Source organism: Ochotona curzoniae, unplaced genomic scaffold, assembly GCF_017591425.1.
Source record: "Ochotona curzoniae isolate NIBS_2020 unplaced genomic scaffold, NIBS_Ocur_1.0 scaffold_4937, whole genome shotgun sequence".
Taxonomy (NCBI): domain Eukaryota; kingdom Metazoa; phylum Chordata; class Mammalia; order Lagomorpha; family Ochotonidae; genus Ochotona; species Ochotona curzoniae.
The window spans coordinates 5,106,488-5,123,462 of NW_024467126.1; the positions used below are offsets into that span (position 1 = coordinate 5,106,488).

The 16,975-nt window shown below is 66.7% G+C and overlaps 2 protein-coding genes across 2 annotated transcripts; both read left to right on the forward strand.

Moving 5' to 3' along the window:
• The first annotated feature begins 9,864 nt into the window (after positions 1 to 9,864).
• SYT8 (synaptotagmin 8) lies at positions 9,865 to 11,765 on the forward strand. Its single transcript, XM_040970820.1, has 8 exons — positions 9,865 to 9,961; positions 10,040 to 10,197; positions 10,380 to 10,472; positions 10,560 to 10,718; positions 10,795 to 10,962; positions 11,049 to 11,154; positions 11,270 to 11,403; positions 11,521 to 11,765. The coding sequence occupies exons 1-8, from the start codon at positions 9,865 to 9,867 to the stop codon at positions 11,752 to 11,754; spliced, it is 1,149 nt and encodes a 382-aa protein (XP_040826754.1). The 3' UTR covers positions 11,755 to 11,765.
• A 1,163-nt stretch (positions 11,766 to 12,928) lies between these two features.
• On the forward strand, positions 12,929 to 15,022 carry TNNI2 (troponin I2, fast skeletal type). Its single transcript, XM_040970888.1, has 8 exons — positions 12,929 to 12,967; positions 13,549 to 13,578; positions 13,744 to 13,750; positions 14,085 to 14,126; positions 14,210 to 14,338; positions 14,437 to 14,526; positions 14,598 to 14,774; positions 14,853 to 15,022. Exons 2-8 carry the CDS (start codon positions 13,571 to 13,573, stop codon positions 14,946 to 14,948), a joined length of 549 nt encoding a protein of 182 aa, XP_040826822.1. The 5' UTR covers positions 12,929 to 12,967; positions 13,549 to 13,570; the 3' UTR covers positions 14,949 to 15,022.
• Positions 15,023 to 16,975: the final 1,953 nt, after the last annotated feature.

The following is a 16,975-nucleotide window of genomic DNA, read 5'->3' on the forward strand; positions in this document are numbered from 1 at the left end:
CCACAGGGACCCCCAAACCATCCCAGATTTCTCTGAGTGGCTCCAGGTGGGGTGGTGGGATGGTGGCAGCCACAGGGCCCCACACTCTCCGTTCAGGTCCCGGCCTCCCTTTACCAGCAGGCCTCGCTGACCAGGTCCCGCCTCGCTCAAGCAGAGTGAACCCACCCCGTGGGGGGCTGAGGCCTCGCTCCCACCCCATCTAAGACAGGGGTGCCCTAGGGGCAGCCAGCGGGAAGCAGTGTTAGCAGTGAGAGCCCTGCCCCAGCACTGCCCCAGCCCCGCTTCTCCATGCCCCTGGAGCTCTCCGGTCCCTCCTGGCTATTGGGTTCCCAGCACTGCCCACTGGCACTTCCCACTGGAGCCCCTGCGCTGTGGAGCTGAGTCCCAGGGAGGAGGTCCGATCCCCGACCTGTGGGCATAGCCGCTGGGACTGAGTGTGCCAGAAGGCCAGTGGCCTGTCCTGCAGTGACCCCTGCAGGGGCTGGAGTCCCCCGTTGCCCTCGCCGGGCACTGGCATCCACCCTGTGCAGAGACACAGCTCCTGGGGCCCCCTGCAGTGCTGACCTGGGAGTGTGGGGACCCCATCGCTGAGGAGGGGTCAGTGTCTGGGCAGCAGACGTTCTGGGGGAACTGTGTGGCATTAGCCAAGAGCCTGAGCAGCTTGGCCAGCAAAGCATCTCGCCGGTGCCCCGTGCCCACTGCCACAGCCTCGGGCAAGCCAGGCCTGGCTGCTCCACTGGGCTTGCTGCTCCCAGCGGTTTCCCTGACCCAGAAGACCGGTCCTGTGAGTCCCTGGGCTGTGGTAACATGGAGTCCGGCGAGAGGAGGGCAGGGAGGGGGAGGGCAGAGGGTGGGTGTGTAGGTGGATGGAGTGGGGGGGGGAAGCCGGATGCAGAATTGGGTCACAGCGACTGGGGGGGTGGCAGACGGCAGTAAGGGGGGTTCAGGCATGAGCTCCCACACTGGGTACCAGCACCAACACCACTGTGAGCGCTACCCACGCAGGAGCTCTGGCTCTCCTGGCAGCCTTCAGAGGGGGCGCTGCTGCCCCTGGCCACCGTGGGGGGTTACTGCCCCCTGGCCACTGTGGGGGAGGGCTGCTGCCCCTGGCCACCGTGGGGGGTTACTGCCCCCTGGCCACCGTGGGGGAGGGCTGCTGCCCCTGGCCACCGTGGGGGAGGGCTGCTGCCCCCTGGCCACCGTGGGGGAGGGCTGCTGCTTCCTGGCCACCGTGGGGGAGGGCTGCTGCTTCCTGGCCACCGTGGGGGAGGGCTGCTGCCTCCTGACCACTGTGGGGGAGGGCTGCTGCCTCCTGACCACTGTGGGGGAGGGCTGCTGCCCCCGACTACCGTGAGGGAGGGCTGCTGCCCCCTGGCCACCGTGGGGGAGGGCTGCTGCTTCCTGGCCACCGTGGGGGAGGGCTGCTGCTTCCTGGCCACCGTGGGGGAGGGCTGCTGCTTCCTGGCCACCGTGGGGGAGGGCTGCTGCTTCCTGGCCACCGTGAGGGGGGGACTGCTGCCTCCTGACCACCGTGAGGGGGGCTGCTGCCAGGAGGGGAGGGTTGGGAGCAACTCAGACCCAGGCCCGGTCACAGGCAGGCGGAAATGGAGGCCGGGCCCGCCAGAGCACTGGCCCCAGCCGCTGGGGAGGCCCGGCCGGGCATGGAGCCCCCGTGGGCAGGCAGGGACCGGGCAGATGGGGGTGAAACTTGCTCCTGCCCACAACCGCCGGGGAATGCTGAGAGCAGGGCTGGCTGCTGGCCACCCCCTCAGCCACTCGGGCCAGCAGAGCAGACACGCATCACCATGTGGTGACGCCAGGGCCTGAGGCAGCAGCCGAGAGCGCCCCCTGCCAGGACTCCAGGCCTGAGAGCCACTGGGCAGCCATGGCTCCTCCCCACAGCGACAAGGACCTGGCGCCAGTGACCCCCTCCTCAAAGGGCCAGGGCTGGGGAGGGGCTGCCAGGAGGGGTCAGGGAGCTCGGAGAGTGGGGGCCTGGACCTTCAGAGGAATAAATACCTGTGTCCCAGACACCCCTGGCGCTCAACCTCCTTCCAGAACTTTCTCTGCCGGGGTGGCCCAGGGCTGAGGCCACCTCAGACACAGGGCGGGCAGGCGGCAGGCTCCCAGCCTCCACATGCTGCGTGGGGCAGGACGGGGGGAGGGGACCGGGAAGGGTGGCAGCCAGGCCTCCTCCTGGCCCTGCTGGTTCTGGACCAGGCGCTGGCCACCGTGGAACCCCGTGTGCTCGGCCTGGAACCAAGGCCATGGCCAGTGGTCAGGAGCCGGGCTGGAGGCGGTGAGACCCTGGGCTCCAGCCGAGCGCTGCCCCGAAGCACCGCGGCCAGCGGAGCCTTTGCAAGGACTGGGAGCAGAGACAGCGTGGCAGGTTCGTGAGGCGTGTGTGTGAGGAGGGAAGCTTGTCGGGGCACCCCGAGCGGCATTGGGGGGGCGACTTCAGCTTCGGGAGGCAGGGAAGTAGCACCTGACGGGGTGTGTGTGTGTGTGTGTGCGTGTGTGTGTGTGTCTGTGTCTGTGTGTGATTGGGTTACAGGTGACGGGGAGTCGCCTGCCTGTGCTGGGAGGGGTCCCAGCACCTGTGTCTGCGGAGGGGCTGGGGGCTGGCAGTGTGCGTAGCCCCAAGCTGACCCCCTCCTCTCTGCTCCCCTGTACCCCGACTCCATCCCCTGCTTCCCCAGGGCTCATGTTCTCAGTTCTGCTTCCTTCCAGCTCATGACCGCCAGGTGCCTGGCTGCTGTGCGCCCCAGGAAGGCTCTCCTTGCCAGCTTCTCGGGCCACCTTGCTGCTGGGAGCCACCCTGGCTGGGGCTTGGGGCACAGCCCGAGAGCCCGTGGTGACCAGGTCCCTGGGCCCACTGAGCCTCGTCAGCTGGGAGTGTCTCCGAAGACTGCCAGGGACAGAGACAGTCCACCCCGAGACCCTACGTGGGCAACCAGGGGTCCCCAGCAGACTGGCAAGGTCAGGCTGCCGCCTGCTGACAGAAGGGGGCGCCCGAACGCCTGCCAGGGCTGGGCAGGGACTGGGCAGGGACTGGGCCGGAGCGGGTGGAGCCAGACTGGGCCAGCCGGGCTGGCGGGCAGTAGGAGGGACAGATCAGGCTGCCTCCAGGCACGGCCAGCGGACGGCAGGGGGAGCTTGGAACCCGACGGATGGCATCTTGTGCGGTCACCTCCGCTCCCGCTGACCTCTGCTGCCCGCACGCCCTGGGGGAGCGAGTGTCCCTGGGACTCAGCCTAGCCACCCGCAGACCCCAGAGCCCGAGCGGGGACGGCCCGGGAGGCGCTGTCGGGGAGCAGCCAGGCACGATGCGGTGGGGAAGGGGCTGCAGGGGCCCAAGGCCCACTCCTGTTGCCTGCCCAAGTGGTCACTACCCACACCAGGTGTGCGTCACAGTCGCCACGGCTGGCATCAGGGTCCCGCACGGCCAGCCTGTGCCCACGGGGCTGTGACCCAGCCAGCCCTTTCAGCTGGGTGTCAGACCTGGGCTGCCCATGGAGCCTTATAGACCCCTGAAAGGCTGCTTGTCCCTCTGGCTGGAATGCTGAGACTCTGGACGGCCCCTGGCCTGGGACAATGAGAGGGCGGTGGGCCAGGGGCGTGGTCGGGGGAGAAGCAACTGGGACACTGGGCACCACTGGAGCAAGCCAGGCCAGGAGGGTGGGACATGCCCACCGGGAAGACTGGGACATTGGGGCCCGTCCTCCAGCAAGAGACCCCTAGAGAATGCCGACCATCCCGACATGCACCCCCGTGCTGCTCGGAGGATGCCTGTCAGCTCTGCTCACACCCTGAGGACCCTTGCAGGAGGACCAAGGCGAGCCTCCAACTCCCCAGCTGGGGATGCAGGGCGTCCTTGTGACACCAGGAAATCACCAGGAGGGGGAAGATCCTACACAGGGTCGCTTCTGCACTGTGACTCCCACAGCGGGCCCCCCAGAGCTCCCTGCCCACCCAGGACAGTCCCTTTGCCCCGCTCCAGGTACCAAGGGTTCTGGACACGGTCTGCGGCCCCTCAAAGGCCGAGCTCACAGCCTGCCCCCGCCCAAGCCTGCAGTTCCCCACTGTGGGCCAGGCGGTGGGTGGGCAGCTGGAGCGGCCTGGGCAGGAAATGGCAGCCAGGGTGGAGGGCCTGGAACATTCCGGCCCCCTCCTCTTGCACACAGCCGCTCCTGCTGGCAGCCGGTCCAGGATGTGCCTGTGTGTTTTGGACCGGCTGCCATGGCAGGGTCCCCCCCGGCCCCTACACATCTGCCGCCGCCCTGTGCCGTTCCCGCACTGCCCCACATTTGGGGCTAGCGCCGGCAGGGCCTGGGTTTGCATTGGCTTCTGGCCAAACCCCGGAATGTGCTGCTGGCTGCCCGGCAGCTGTCCCGGGCAGGGGGCCACCGTGCTCAGCCTGTCTCGGAGATGTGGGCGGACGGGGTGCAGACACCCCTGAATGGGCTTGGGGCGTCCAAAGACGCACACAGCTCAGGACCGCCCGCCGAGGGCCCCCCGCCTGGGACATGGGCCTACGTGAGGCCTCAGAGGCAGGCGGCACACATCCAGGGGCCTTGCACACTGCAACACCTAGGCCCACAGGCTCACAGTTCCAGCCGTGCCTATCTCTGGGTCGGTGGGAGCTCCGGGATTTGGCAGTGGGGGCCACGAAGCCCTACATGCCTGACACTCGGTGACAATGCAGAAACCCTGAACGCTCGCCCGTGTAGCCACAGAGAGACCCAAGGCAGCCAAGGACCCCGCCCAGGGGCCAGCTGTCTGACCCGCCATGGCTAGCAAGCCGGAGGCAGGGGGCATGGAATGCAGTGTCCAGGCTCAGCAGTACACAGAGGCCCAGGGTGCGGGGCCGGGGCATGGCTGGCTGGGGAACTCCAAAAGGGAACAGCGCCCCATGGAGCTGGTGTCTGGACGCTCAGAGGAGCCAGGCCTGGGCTGGCTGAATGGTCAGGCACACAGCGACAGCAGGACTTTGTCAGGGATGGGAGCAGGGGGCCTACCTGGTCGCATGCAGCCACCTAGGGCCCTAGGCAGAGTGGCCCCTGTCCACCCTCGGGCAGCAGAGCGACAACTGTCCGTCCTTGGGCACAGATGCACCATGGCACATTGATGCAACGTCTTCAGGCTTGCTGGGCACCCAGGACTCAAAATGCAGTGAGATGGCTGGGGGCAGCCAGAGGAGTGGGCACCGCGTGCAGAAGCAAGCCCGGGAGGGTGCTCCCCAGGGCTGAGGGGGCAGGGTTCATGTGCACGTGCAGGTGAGGCCGGGGGTCCCAGCGTGTTGGCTCAAGCTTCAGCGAGGCCCAGAGGAAGGACACTCATTGAGGGGATTCTCCAAGGGCCCAATGCTGCATGAGAAGCCGGCCAGTGGGGCACAGGGACTAGGACCCCCCACACAGGGAGAGGGGCCAGGACACTGTGACAGGCACGGACCCCCTGACGGTGCCTGGGCCTCCTGGGTGACTGGCCTGGGTGGGCCGCTCGAGGCAAAGGTATAACTCCTCCAAACCCGTGTTCCCGGCAGGCGCCCAGCCGGCAATGAATGGCGCACACAACAGCCAGACAAAGATGAATGGGGCACTCAGAGCTGTGAGCCCAGTGGGCCAGAGAAGCTAAGCCACAGGAACGAGGCCGCGGCCCCAGGCCCGGGCCCAGCCCACAGGCCTACGTGCGGCATGGCCATGGGGTTCGGTGGCCTCACCCGTGAGGAACAGGCTGTCCGCTGTAGGATAGAGCCCCCATCCTGGCCAGCAGATGTGGAAAGAGGCCCGCAACGGGTTTAGCTGACCGGGCTCTGTTGCTCAGCTATTCCCATGAATGATGCCAAGACACGGCGGGGTCCTGGCTGGACAAAGTGGGGGCCCAGGCCAGGGTACAGGGGAGGCAGGCCCTGGCCATGGGGTCCCTGCAGCCCTGGGAAGCTATAGCTGCAAGCCTGCAAACTGGTTCCACAACAGAAGGCCCCAACCAGGCAGGGAACAGATGTGACCACCTATCGCTCAAGTGCCCGGGACACTCCTGACACCCCAGGCGTGGGGTCCGCAGCCCCAGAAGCCCAGACGCAGACCTCTGAGCACTGGGGGCCACAACTGGGAGACCAGCACTGCTGACAGCCAGAAGGCAAAATGCAGGCTCCTACGTGTCCTGTGTCAGCAGTAAGCAACCTCACGTGTCCAGGTGTTAGGGTTCTGTCGGCGCCCAGATGTTAGGGTGCAGTCTCCCCGAGTGCCCAGATGTTAGGGTGCAGTCTCCCCGAGTGCCCAGATGTTAGAGTGCAGTCTCCCCGAGTGCCCAGATGTTAGGGTGCAGTCTCCCCGAGTGCCCAGATGTTAGGGTGCAGTCTGCCTGAGTGCCCAGATGTTAGGGTGCAGTCTCCCCGAGTGACCAGATGTTAGGGTGCAGTCTCCCCGAGTGACCAGATGTTAGGGTGCAGTCTGCCCGAGTGCCCAGATGTTAGGGTGCAGTCTGCCTGAGTGCCCAGATGTTAGGGTGCAGTCTGCCCGAGTGCCCAGATGTTAGGGTGCAGTCTGCCTGGGTGCCCAGATGTTAGGGTGCAGTCTGCCCGGGTGCCCAGATGTTAGGGTGCAGTCTGCCCGGGTGCCCAGATGTTAGGGTGCAGTCTGCCTGGGTGCCCAGATGTTAGGGTGCAGTCTCTCCGAGTGCCCAGATGTTAGGGTGCAGTCTGCCTGGGTGCCCAGATGTTAGGGTGCAGTCTGCCTGAGCACCCAGATGTTAGGGTGCAGTCTGCCTGGGTGCCCAGATGTTAGGGTGCAGTCTGCCTGGGTGCCCAGATGTTAGGGTGCAGTCTGCCTGGGTGTCCAGCTCCCTACACTACAAAGGATCCTGGCCAGCACCCTCGGCCGCGCAGGCCCCAGCTGTGAGGGGCTCTGGGCTGGGGTCGCACTGAGGCTGGCAGGGTCGGGTGTGTGCATGCTGACCCAGCACACCTCATGTTCCTACGCCAGCAGCCCCCGCCAGTCTCACCCTCTCCCACCCAGCCTGGCCGCCCCTTCCAACCTCAAACATCCCCCTGGCGACCTCAGAGGAGACTCCGGGCCAGGAGCCCCGCCAGGGTGTCCATAAAGCGGGCGGCAGCCAAGCCGCTGTCTCGGGGCCAGGGGCTGGCCAGGGGCTGCTGTTCTGTTTGTTTTTCCCCCTTCCTGCCTGGAACCTCAGACGCCAGCCCACCAGTGGGGCCCTCTTCCCCGGCAGGCACAAAGCCCCTACACAGCCCCACAGCCACGTGGCCTCTCTGGTGCTCCAGCGCCTGCGGCCCAGGGTTCTGCTCTTGTCTATGGAAGTGCTGGGAAGCACCCACTATGCAGGGGGCCCCAGGAGCATCAGGTGCACACCCCAGGGGGGCCCCAAGCATCCTGGGAACGTGGGCGGCCTCTCCTCAAGGGGGTGAGACCGGTTCTTCTGTTAAGTATTAACCAGCTCCCGGCAGGCCAGCCCCGACGGCAGATAAGGTGCACCCAGGCCAGGGAGGTTACTTGGAGCTAGCCAGGGTGACCAGCCAGGCCAGAATGAGGGGTCCCAGTGGAAGCCCCTGTTCACAGGAAACCAAGAACCCCAGGGGTTTGACCAACCCAGGGGGCCACAAAGTCACGACAGACTGACTCCCCAAAGCCAGAGTGGCCAGTGGCCGGCAGGCCTGATGGCCCCAGGGGAGGACCACCCAAAGCTGGCTGGGGCTACCTCGTGCCACAGCGTCCCGCACAACCCCTGCCCACTTCCCACTGCGGTCTGTGGCCTGGTGTGCCGGGCAGCAGCCACACACCGCCTTCTCTAAGGAGCCGTCCACTCACACGGGTACTCCCAGTGTGTGCAGATCCTCCCGTGGCCAACCAGGGGCCTGGCATCCCCTTTGGCAAATCCTGGCAAGGCTCAGGACACCCCCAGCCGCAGGGCGACCCCAGCGGCTAGACCTCCAGAGACCTTCCTCCCCAGGGAGGTGCCCAGCAGCTCTGGCCATGAGGCGGGGCTGCCTGAAGCCCAGCCTCCCATATTCCTTGCCAATCCTCGAGGCAGGCGCCATCCCGCAGGTGCAGCGGCCCCAGGGGCCGAGGAGACAGCAGGCAACAGGTGAGGCTGCCGTAGGCCTGGGGAAGCCCGTGGATGCTGACTCCGGGGGGTGTGGGGTCAGGAAGAATCTGCAGGCCTGGGCCCTGCCCGTGGGCGCTGGGGCTCCCGGATGCCCTGAGGCACAGGATGGTGACACCACAAACCCCAGGACCCGGGTACCAAAGAGGACTGCCTGGAGGTTGTGGGACTGACACGAGGGAAGCAGAATAGGGGCTTGGAGGGGTGCCCTTGGCAGGCACATTTAAGAAGGCTCCGTCCCTGTTCGGGGGTGGCCAAAGGCAATCCAAGGAGAGCAGGAACTGTGGGGAACAGGCAGCTGCCCAGGCTGCCCCTGGCTGCCCCTGGCCAGAGGGCATGAGAAGATCCCTGGGGCAGTTGAGAGGGACTCGAGTGTGGCCTCCCTGGAGTTCCTCTCACGAGTTCCCACCTGGGTGTGGACCCAGGAGCCAGGCTGCCTGCTGGACAAGGCTGGGCTGCTGGTGGGCCGAAGCAGCAGAGCAGACAGCGCCACCTGGTGGCCATGTGCCTGCCTGCACCTTCACCACCGTGGGGACCCGGAGGTCCTGAGGGACCCTGAGCCTTCCTGGTGCCCTGGGAGCCCCCCACGTGCTCCGGGGGTGCTCCAGGGGTGCTCTGGGGGTGCTCTGTGTACACCTTCACCAAGCCGTGCCTTCCACATCCCTTTTCTATCTGGCTCACCTGTCCTACATGGCCAAGCTGGCGTCAGTGCAGCCCGCTGGAGCTCCCAGCCCGGGTCTACCCCAACCCCGGGGAGGAGGGGGACGTGGGGACGGTGATGCCCACCTCATGGGGACACGTGGGAGGCTGAACCCTGCGGCCTTGTCTGCAGCTTGGCCCCTCTCTGCTGCAGCCCCCCTCTGAGCTGGAGGCCCGGGGACGCACGGTGATAAGAAGTGCAGAACCACCTCAGTGCTAGGGGCCCTGGTGCACTGTGCAGGGCAGGGAGGGGTCTCGGGGTCCCCCATGCCCTGCACCAGCCTGAGAGCTGCTGAAGCAGGGGCATCTGGCATTCATTGCAGTCCCCCCCGAACCCGCCCTGCCAGGCTTCTAAGCCCAGGCTAGCCATAGCACAGGCTGGCCTGGAGGGCGGCCCTGCTAGGTCATCCACACACCCCTGACCCCAGGCCCTGAGTAGGTGGGGTGCAGGGAGGGGCCCAGGCAGCAGGACCGGCACCACCCTTGGGGTGGGGGTGTATGGAGGCAGGCAGGCGAGCCTGGGCGGCCTGACTCAGCTGCAAGGAATGTTCCTGCCGCTCCCAGCTACACCTCAGCCCTTCCCGCCCCCGCGGTGCTCTGCCAGCGGCACACGCTCCACCGGGGCTTGCCTGAACCAGCTCCCACGGCCGCCCATGGCTGAGCGCTCCCCTCCCCCCACCGCCCCACAGAGTCCCCCCTTGTCACCGCAGGGGCTGTGACCACACCCACCCGTGCATGCCCTGACATGCTGGCTGTGGTGGGCAGCCATACTGAGCTGAGACCCCCAGCCCTCAGCCCGGGCAAGGCAGAGAGGGAGGGTGGCTCTATGTGTGAGTCCAGGGAGCAGGCCTGGCCTGCTTGGCGGGCCGGGGTGGCCAGTGCACAGTGCCTCCCTCCCCCACCTCCCAGAGTTGGGCTTTGCCCCTGTCCCCTGCCCCTCCACTCCCCGTCCCAGGCAGCCCTGGACAGGGTCCTGAGGCATCCTCTCCCACCCCCCACCCCCTGCCCAGGTGACTGGGCCTCCCTGGCCAGCAGGGCAGGAAGATGGGGCTCCCAGGAGAGCCCTCCGGGGCCCCAACCACAGCCGGCACCACCATGGCCGTGCCGGGGCTGGCTCCAGATCTCATCGCCACACTGCACTGTGAGTGGTGAGACAGCTCCCGGGGGGCGGGCTGGGCCGTGGCCGTGGCTGCCCACAGACCCCTCTCTGTGCCCCCAGGGCCCCGCTGGGCTCTCATTGTCTTTGCTGTTGCGGCTGGGGCCCTCCTGCTCTGCTGCGCCGTCTGCTGCTGCCGCTGTCGCCACCACAGAAAGAAGTCACGGGACAAGGAAACCGTGGGCCTAGGCAGCGCCCACAGCATCACCACCACCCACCTGGTGAGGAGTGGCCCCAGCCTGCTCTGTCCAGGGTGGGCACCCAGCCCCTGGGGAGGGGATCCCAGCAGTGGAGACACGGGGAAGGCAGTTGGCTGTGCAGGCCAGGTATACTGAGACAGCGACACACCGTGGCTGGTGTGGGCGTGGCCTGCTGACCCGAGTCCCATCCCTGCCCACTGCAGGTGCAGCCACAAGTGGACGACCTGGAGCCGGGTACTGCCAGGCAGTGGGGGCGCCTGCAACTCTCCCTGGAGTATGACTCAGGGACCCAGCAGGTGGGCTGCTGGCACATTGTGGAGAGTGCTGGCGGAGTAGGTCCCAGGGAGCCCTTCCTGGGCTAAGCTCACCTTGCCAACTCCTAGATCAAGGTGGGCCTGAGGCAGGCCACCGAGCTGAGGGCAGCGGGCACAGTGGACTGCTATGCCCGCGCCAGTGTCTCCACGCAGCCGGGACACAGACACGAGACCAAGGTGCACCGGGACACACTCAGTCCTCAGTTTGATGAGACCTGTTGCTTTCATGTGAGTGTGCAGTGGGCCGGGCAGGGCAGGGCGTCAGGGGCAGCTGGCGCCTCACGGCCTTGCCCGCCGTACGCAGGTGCCCCGCACGGAGCTGCCCCAGGCCACACTGCTGGTCCAGCTACTGCACTTCAAGCGCTTTTCAGAGCATGAGCTGTTGGGCGAGCTCCAGCTGCCGCTGGGCACCCAGGATCTACAGCACGTGCTGGAGCGCTGGCACCCGCTGGGCCCGCCAGGCAGCGCCCAGGTGAGGCTCCTGCCAAGGATGCTGCAGGCTGAGGGTAGGGGCGGCGGCTGGCCTTTCTGAAGCTTCTGTTGTCGCTGTCACCGCAGTCCGAGCAGGTTGGGGAGCTGTGCTGCTCCCTGCAGTATGTGCCGGGCTCGGGCCGGCTCACCGTGGTGGTGCTGGAGGCCCGAGGGCTGAGTACCAGCCAGGCAGGTGAGCCCCCCGTGCAGCCCCCATCATCTACGCTCCCCACCCGCCACGGGGACAGAGAGGGTGGGGGTGGGCTCCGTGCTCGGCCTGCACACCCGAGGCCCTGTTGCCCGCCCAGAGAGCTTTGTGAAGGTGCAGCTGGTCCTGGAGCAGAGGAAGTGGATGAAGGCCAAGACCTCAGCCAGGAAGGGCACAGCTGCCCCATACTTCAACGAAGCCTTCACCTTCGCCGTGCCCTTCAGCCGGGTCCAGGTGGGCACAAAGCAGGGGGCAGGCCAGACTGGGCATGGGCCACCCAGACCGACCTGAATCTCTGCCCCCTCTTTCTCTCTCTTGCTCCTCCGTGGACCCTGTGCTGGCTCCACCCAGAACGTGGACCTGGTGCTGGCTGTCTGGGCCCGTGGCCTGCACTTCCGGACTGAACCGGTGGGCAAAGTGTGGCTGGGTGCACGAGCTTCGGGCCAGCAGCTGCAGCACTGGGCGGACATGCTGGCCCATCCCCGGCGGCCCGTGGCCCAGTGGCACCGGCTGCAGCCCGCCCCCGAGGTAGACCGAGCTCTGGCCCTGCAGCCGCGCCTGCGCCTGTCCCGACCTCGACCCTGAGCCCCAGCCTTGCCCCCCATGCCCATCTCCAGGCCCACCCCCAAATAAACGCCTCTCCCTGCCCCGCGTGTGCTGCTCCCAATCGCAAGGACAAGAGAGGGAGGGTCTGGAGCAGTGGGCATCGTGGGTGGGGACACTTTGTAGGGAGATAGCTCAGGGAGGGGACCGCTGGCGGCCGGGGCTCCTCGTGTGCGAGCAGCAGGGGGCAGTAGGCATCTTTGGAAGCCGCGGGGGGCCCCTGGGGGCTCAGCTGCAACCCGGAGGCGATCTTAATCCCCTGCACATCTGGACGGCTTTAGTGCCCCCAGATCCTCCCACGTCACTGTGTCATTGCTCTTGCCCCGAGGGGCCCGGGCAGGGGGCCCTGGCAGAGTGGGGAGGGCCCGGGCGGGGGGCCCTGGCAGAGTGGGGAGGGCCCGGGCGGGGGGCCCTGGCAGAGTGGGGAGGGCCTGGGCGGCCCCGAGCCAAATGGGTCACACAGCAGTTCTCAGGGCGGAGGTGACATTCCGCGCTTGGCTGACAGGTTCCGGGCTGCCCGGGTGAAGCTGCCGGCGGGCTGGGTGTGTGCAGGCCGGGAGGGGCCCAGGGTGCCCACCTCCCACCCCTGCCCCCTCCCCGGGTGGGAGAACAGGCTCATGGCCCCCTTCCCCAGCCCCAGGCAGTTGGCTGCTGCGTGCGGGGACCCAGGCCTCAACCCGGGGCGTGGTGTGCGTGCAGGAGAGGACCTCAGCCCTCGCCCACGGGGGTACCAGTCTGCAACTGGCGCCGGTGGGTGAGGGGAGGGTCTGGGGGGGGGGTGGCTAGAGGCCCAGCCAGAAGTGAACTTTTCACCCCAGCTTGGACGAGCTGCGCCAATTCAGCCAAGGCCTCGTGGGCAGCCTCAGGACCCCCAGATAGTGTCCTGGGCTAGCCTGCCGTCCCCCAGGCTCCTTGCAAGGGCAGGGACGGCGTCTCGTCACTGAGCCCTGAATAGAACACCCCCTCCCCCCCGGCCAGCCAAGACTTCTTGGATGGGGCTGGCAGCACGCGGCCGGGCCGGACAGCGGGGAGGTCTCCGGGCTCTCTCAGCCCCCATTGGTCTGAGGAAGACTCTGTGTCCTTTCCGAGCAGGGGCCCAGCCCCGAGCAATGCATTTATACCCCTCCCCTGGGCCCACCAGCCCAGCGCACTACCACGAATCCACCCTTGCTACCCAGTCTGCTCCAGTCGCTAGGTGAGGCCCTGCCCAGCCGCAAGGCCCAGGGACAGGGCACTGCCCCAGCGGGCAAGCTGGCAGCAGTGCGACCTCCCAGGGTGGGGGCCAGGGGGCCAGGGGGCTCTGGCGGCGAGTGGGAGGGACAAGGAGGGCGTGCTGGGGAGGTGACCAGGATGGGGCCTGGGGCCTGGATGGGCTCTTTGTTGACCAGCTCTCTATTCTGGGGACCCCGGGGGTGTGAGGGTGTACCTGTTCCCCAAGACCCCAGGACCCTAGCCGGGGACACGCTGGTGTTTGGCGGGGGCCGGGGAGGTGCTGTTGTATCTCCTGTATGTGCTTGGGTTGCAAGTCAATGGAGCAGAGTTAAAAATAGCATGCGGCCGGGGCAGCCACCTGCGCTGGCCCATCCTTGTCCCCGCCCCGGGACAGCTGCAGCTCCTTGGCACCCCCCTCTCCAACATGGGCCATCTGGGAACATGTTCTCTGGGTCCTGGCTCCCAGGAACCCCAACTCGGCTTCCCCCAAAGAGGCTGCAGAGGGGCAGCGACAGGCCGCATGCCACTGGCCGCCCTTGACACTTGGCTTCTCTGTTCTTACAGGCTCTAGGCCCGAGACCACAGGATGGGAGAGTAAGTGCTACCCAGCTCGGGGGCCCGCCGCCACTGCCCACACCTCACCATGTGGGGTTCCCGCTCCCTTCCCGACAGCATCCCTGCCCCTTCCCCATCTGGCCCGACACATGTGCCACCGCCCTAACTTGTCTTTCTGTTCCCCTTCCCTTTCTTCCGGGACAGTGAGGAGGTGAGTACCTGGGCAGGGGGGTGCAAGAATCGTGGAGGGGTACCCTTGCAACACACACACACTCACTGGGGCCTGGGTCAGAGTTCCAAGGTGGCCTGGAGGCCGTGTCCCATGCACCCAGACACAGTTGAGAGGGGAAGTGGGTGCCCAGAGCCAGGGGATGTGAAGACACGGCCTGGTCACAGGAGTGGGTGGGGAGACCATTGCCTCCTCCTGATCCTGCACGGCTCTGCTACCCCCAGCCCAGTGTCACCACCACGTGCACACAGGGACCCTGGGCCGGAAGGGCACAGGGACCCCAAGGCCTGACCCCGACCCCCACTCTCCCCCGCAGAAACGCAACAGGGCCATTACGGCCCGGAGGCAGCACCTGAAGGTAAGGTGGGTTTCCAGGGTGAGGGCGTGGGGGCCCCTAGGAGCCTGGGGTCTGCGACGCTCATGCCGCGCCACCCCGTGCAGAGCGTAATGCTGCAGATTGCGGCCACGGAGCTGGAGAAGGAGGAGAGCCGGCGGGAGACGGAGAAACAGAACTACCTGGCAGAGCACTGCCCCCCACTCAGCCTGCCCGGCTCCATGGCCGAGGTGCAGGTACGGAGCCGGTGGGGCGGCGGGCAGCTGGGTGGCAGGCCGGCAGCGGGCCCAGCGCGGGGCCAGCCAGCCACCCACCCACCCATGGCCGCCTGCAGGAGCTGTGCAAACAACTGCACGCCAAGATCGACGCGGCCGAGGAGGAGAAGTATGACATGGAGATCAGAGTGCAGAAGAGCAGCAAGGAGGTACGGAGGGGGCGCCGGGGGCACGCAGGGGAGGCGGGGAGGGCTGCCTGACCTGGCCTCACCGCCCACAGCTGGAGGACATGAACCAGAAGCTCTTCGACCTGAGGGGCAAGTTCAAGCGGCCCCCACTGCGGCGTGTCCGCATGTCCGCAGACGCCATGCTCAAGGCCCTGCTGGGCTCCAAGCACAAGGTGTGCATGGACCTGCGGGCCAACCTGAAGCAGGTGAAGAAGGAGGACACGGAGAAGGTGAGTGGGCACCTCGAGGGACCCGGAGGGGCAGCACGGGGCCGGGGCCTGGGTCCTGAGCCCTCTCCTGCCCCACAGGAGCGTGACCTGCGTGACGTGGGTGACTGGAGGAAGAACATCGAGGAGAAGTCGGGCATGGAGGGCCGCAAGAAGATGTTCGAATCTGAGTCCTAGGCCGCCCGGGGAGGGGGCTCCCGGGGTGCGGGCCCGGCAGCGGATCAGCCTCAGCTCAGTGCTCAATAAACCTCTCCCAGTGCCAGCCCGTGTCTGCTCTGCTTCTGCCCCGGCCTGTGCCTTGCTCGCCCTGCAGCCACTCGCACCCCCACCCCCTTGCTGGGCTGGGGCCTTGCAACCAGCCACGCCCACTCCGGTCGGGATGCTGGGGGAGCCGGGGCCTGGGTGGACGGGTGTACCGGCTCCTGGGTCTGGGCCCAGCAGGGGCCAGAGGCCTGGTTTGTGACGTGGTTCCCAAGCTAGCTGTGGGCACCCCAACATCACAGGAGGGGAGTCAGGTGCATGTGTCAGGAGGGGTCCCTGGCACGAATGCATCTATCCTTTCGTTGGTCGTTCGACGTCCCATGTGGGGCCGCAGAGACCCCCTCCTCTCAGCCCTTGCGCCCTGGAGGCCCCGTGTGTGACATGCTGGGTGCAGGGTTCTGGTGCTGGAAGGGCAGCCATGGCCACCTCCAGGGCCAGCCCTGCCCGACCAGCTTCCTGCTACCTCCACTGGCCTCTTCAGCCAGGTCAGCGGGAAGCCAGGCCGTGAAGTACAGCCCTCAGTGTGGGGACCCTGCAGGGCACTGAGGTGGGATGGCCGTGGAAGCTTGGGTTGTCCCAGGTGGGCAAATGGAGAGCCACGTGGGTAGCTCCCGGTGCTGACCCAGCCACAGGGCAGAGGGGGCTAGGTGAGAGCTGGATTCTGCTTTAAATGTCTGGTGACAGGAGGCATCACAGTGGGTCTGGGGGTGATGGCGGCACCTCCCTGTGCACGGGTGAGCCAATGAAGTGCAAGAGGCTGACTCCCACCCACCCGACCCCTGCCACTGCTAGGACTCAGATCTGAGTGGGGCAGGACACGCCGGATGTCCAGCCCCGGGGCATAGCCGCTGGGGTGCACTTGTGTGGGGGGATGGGGGGGGCTGCAGCCATGCGAGCTCCAGGTGAGGAGGAGGGGGAAGCCCCCAGACCCTGCTCTGGAGGTCAAGGCGCAGGTGGACAAGGCCGGCAAGTGCAGGCTGCTCACGTGCTTCCTGGCGTGGTGCTCTCCCACGCGGGCTCCGTCTCAGCCTCCACCCCTTGTCCCCTGCCCAAAGGCCCAGGGCTCCTGCAGGGCTGCCAGGAAGTGCCCAGAGGGGCCTAGAGTGTCCCAACCCTCCAGGAAATGGACAGCGGCCAGGGCAGGAGCAGAAGAAAGCAAGGAAGTTGGGGGGGGGCGGGAGGAAGCGTGTATTGGGAGGAAGCTGTCATTGAGAGAGTGAGAGAGAGCGCGCCTCAGGAAGATGGAGGTGAGGGGCACAGCAGGTGGCCGCGGCAACAACTTCCACGGTTTCATCCTGCACTTCCGTCTTCCATAAACTTGAGACCGTTTACCAAAAAGCTGGACTCATTCCTCTCTGCAAAATAGTTCAAAACAAAAATCTCATGTGATAATGAAAATAAAATAAAAACAAAAGCAACCAAACACAATGGACAAGTCTTCAGAAGACGTGAGGAGGGCCACGGGGAGAAGGGGGCCCGGGACGGGCAGAGCGTCCACTCCTGTGCCTTGGCCACCCTGTCCGCTGTTCCCCAGGCCTGCATCTAAGCTGTCACCCGCTCCTCGGCCTGGTCCTCCCAGCCACACCGTGGGCTCGGAGCCTGGTGTGTAAGCCAGAACCCGAGGACCACCGCTCCTGCCCACTGTGCCCTGCCCGTGCCTAGCCTCCCAGGACTGCTGGCACGCCTCTGCCCCAGCCCAGAGGTTCCTCCCTGGCACCTCGTCCTCACCTACGGGTCCCAATACAGGCAGCTCATTTGAGGTCATTCTCTGGGCTGCACCCAAGGGCATCCCACGTGAGCAGCAGGTGAACCATGCGAGTGAGGACCACATGGTGTCAGACATCCCCACGTGGTCTACGTAAGTGGCAGGTAGCTGTGTGCCCTGGACCTTGTCACTGCCAGGACCCAGCGGTCAGTGTGAGGCCCTCAGGGCAGCCTGGACC

Excerpts from the sequence above, each read along its gene's own strand:
- SYT8 (XM_040970820.1), top strand. The coding sequence starts at position 9,865 with ATGGGGCTCCCAGGAGAGCCCTCCGGGGCCCCAACCACAGCCGGCACC. Across the intron at positions 10,719-10,794 it reads ATGAGACCTGTTGCTTTCAT|GTGCCCCGCACGGAGCTGCC; the intron begins GTGAGTGTGCAG and ends CGCCGTACGCAG. Across the intron at positions 10,963-11,048 it reads GCCCGCCAGGCAGCGCCCAG|TCCGAGCAGGTTGGGGAGCT; the intron begins GTGAGGCTCCTG and ends CTGTCACCGCAG.
- TNNI2 (XM_040970888.1), top strand. Across the intron at positions 14,127-14,209 it reads CCCGGAGGCAGCACCTGAAG|AGCGTAATGCTGCAGATTGC; the intron begins GTAAGGTGGGTT and ends CACCCCGTGCAG. Across the intron at positions 14,775-14,852 it reads AGAAGGAGGACACGGAGAAG|GAGCGTGACCTGCGTGACGT; the intron begins GTGAGTGGGCAC and ends CCTGCCCCACAG.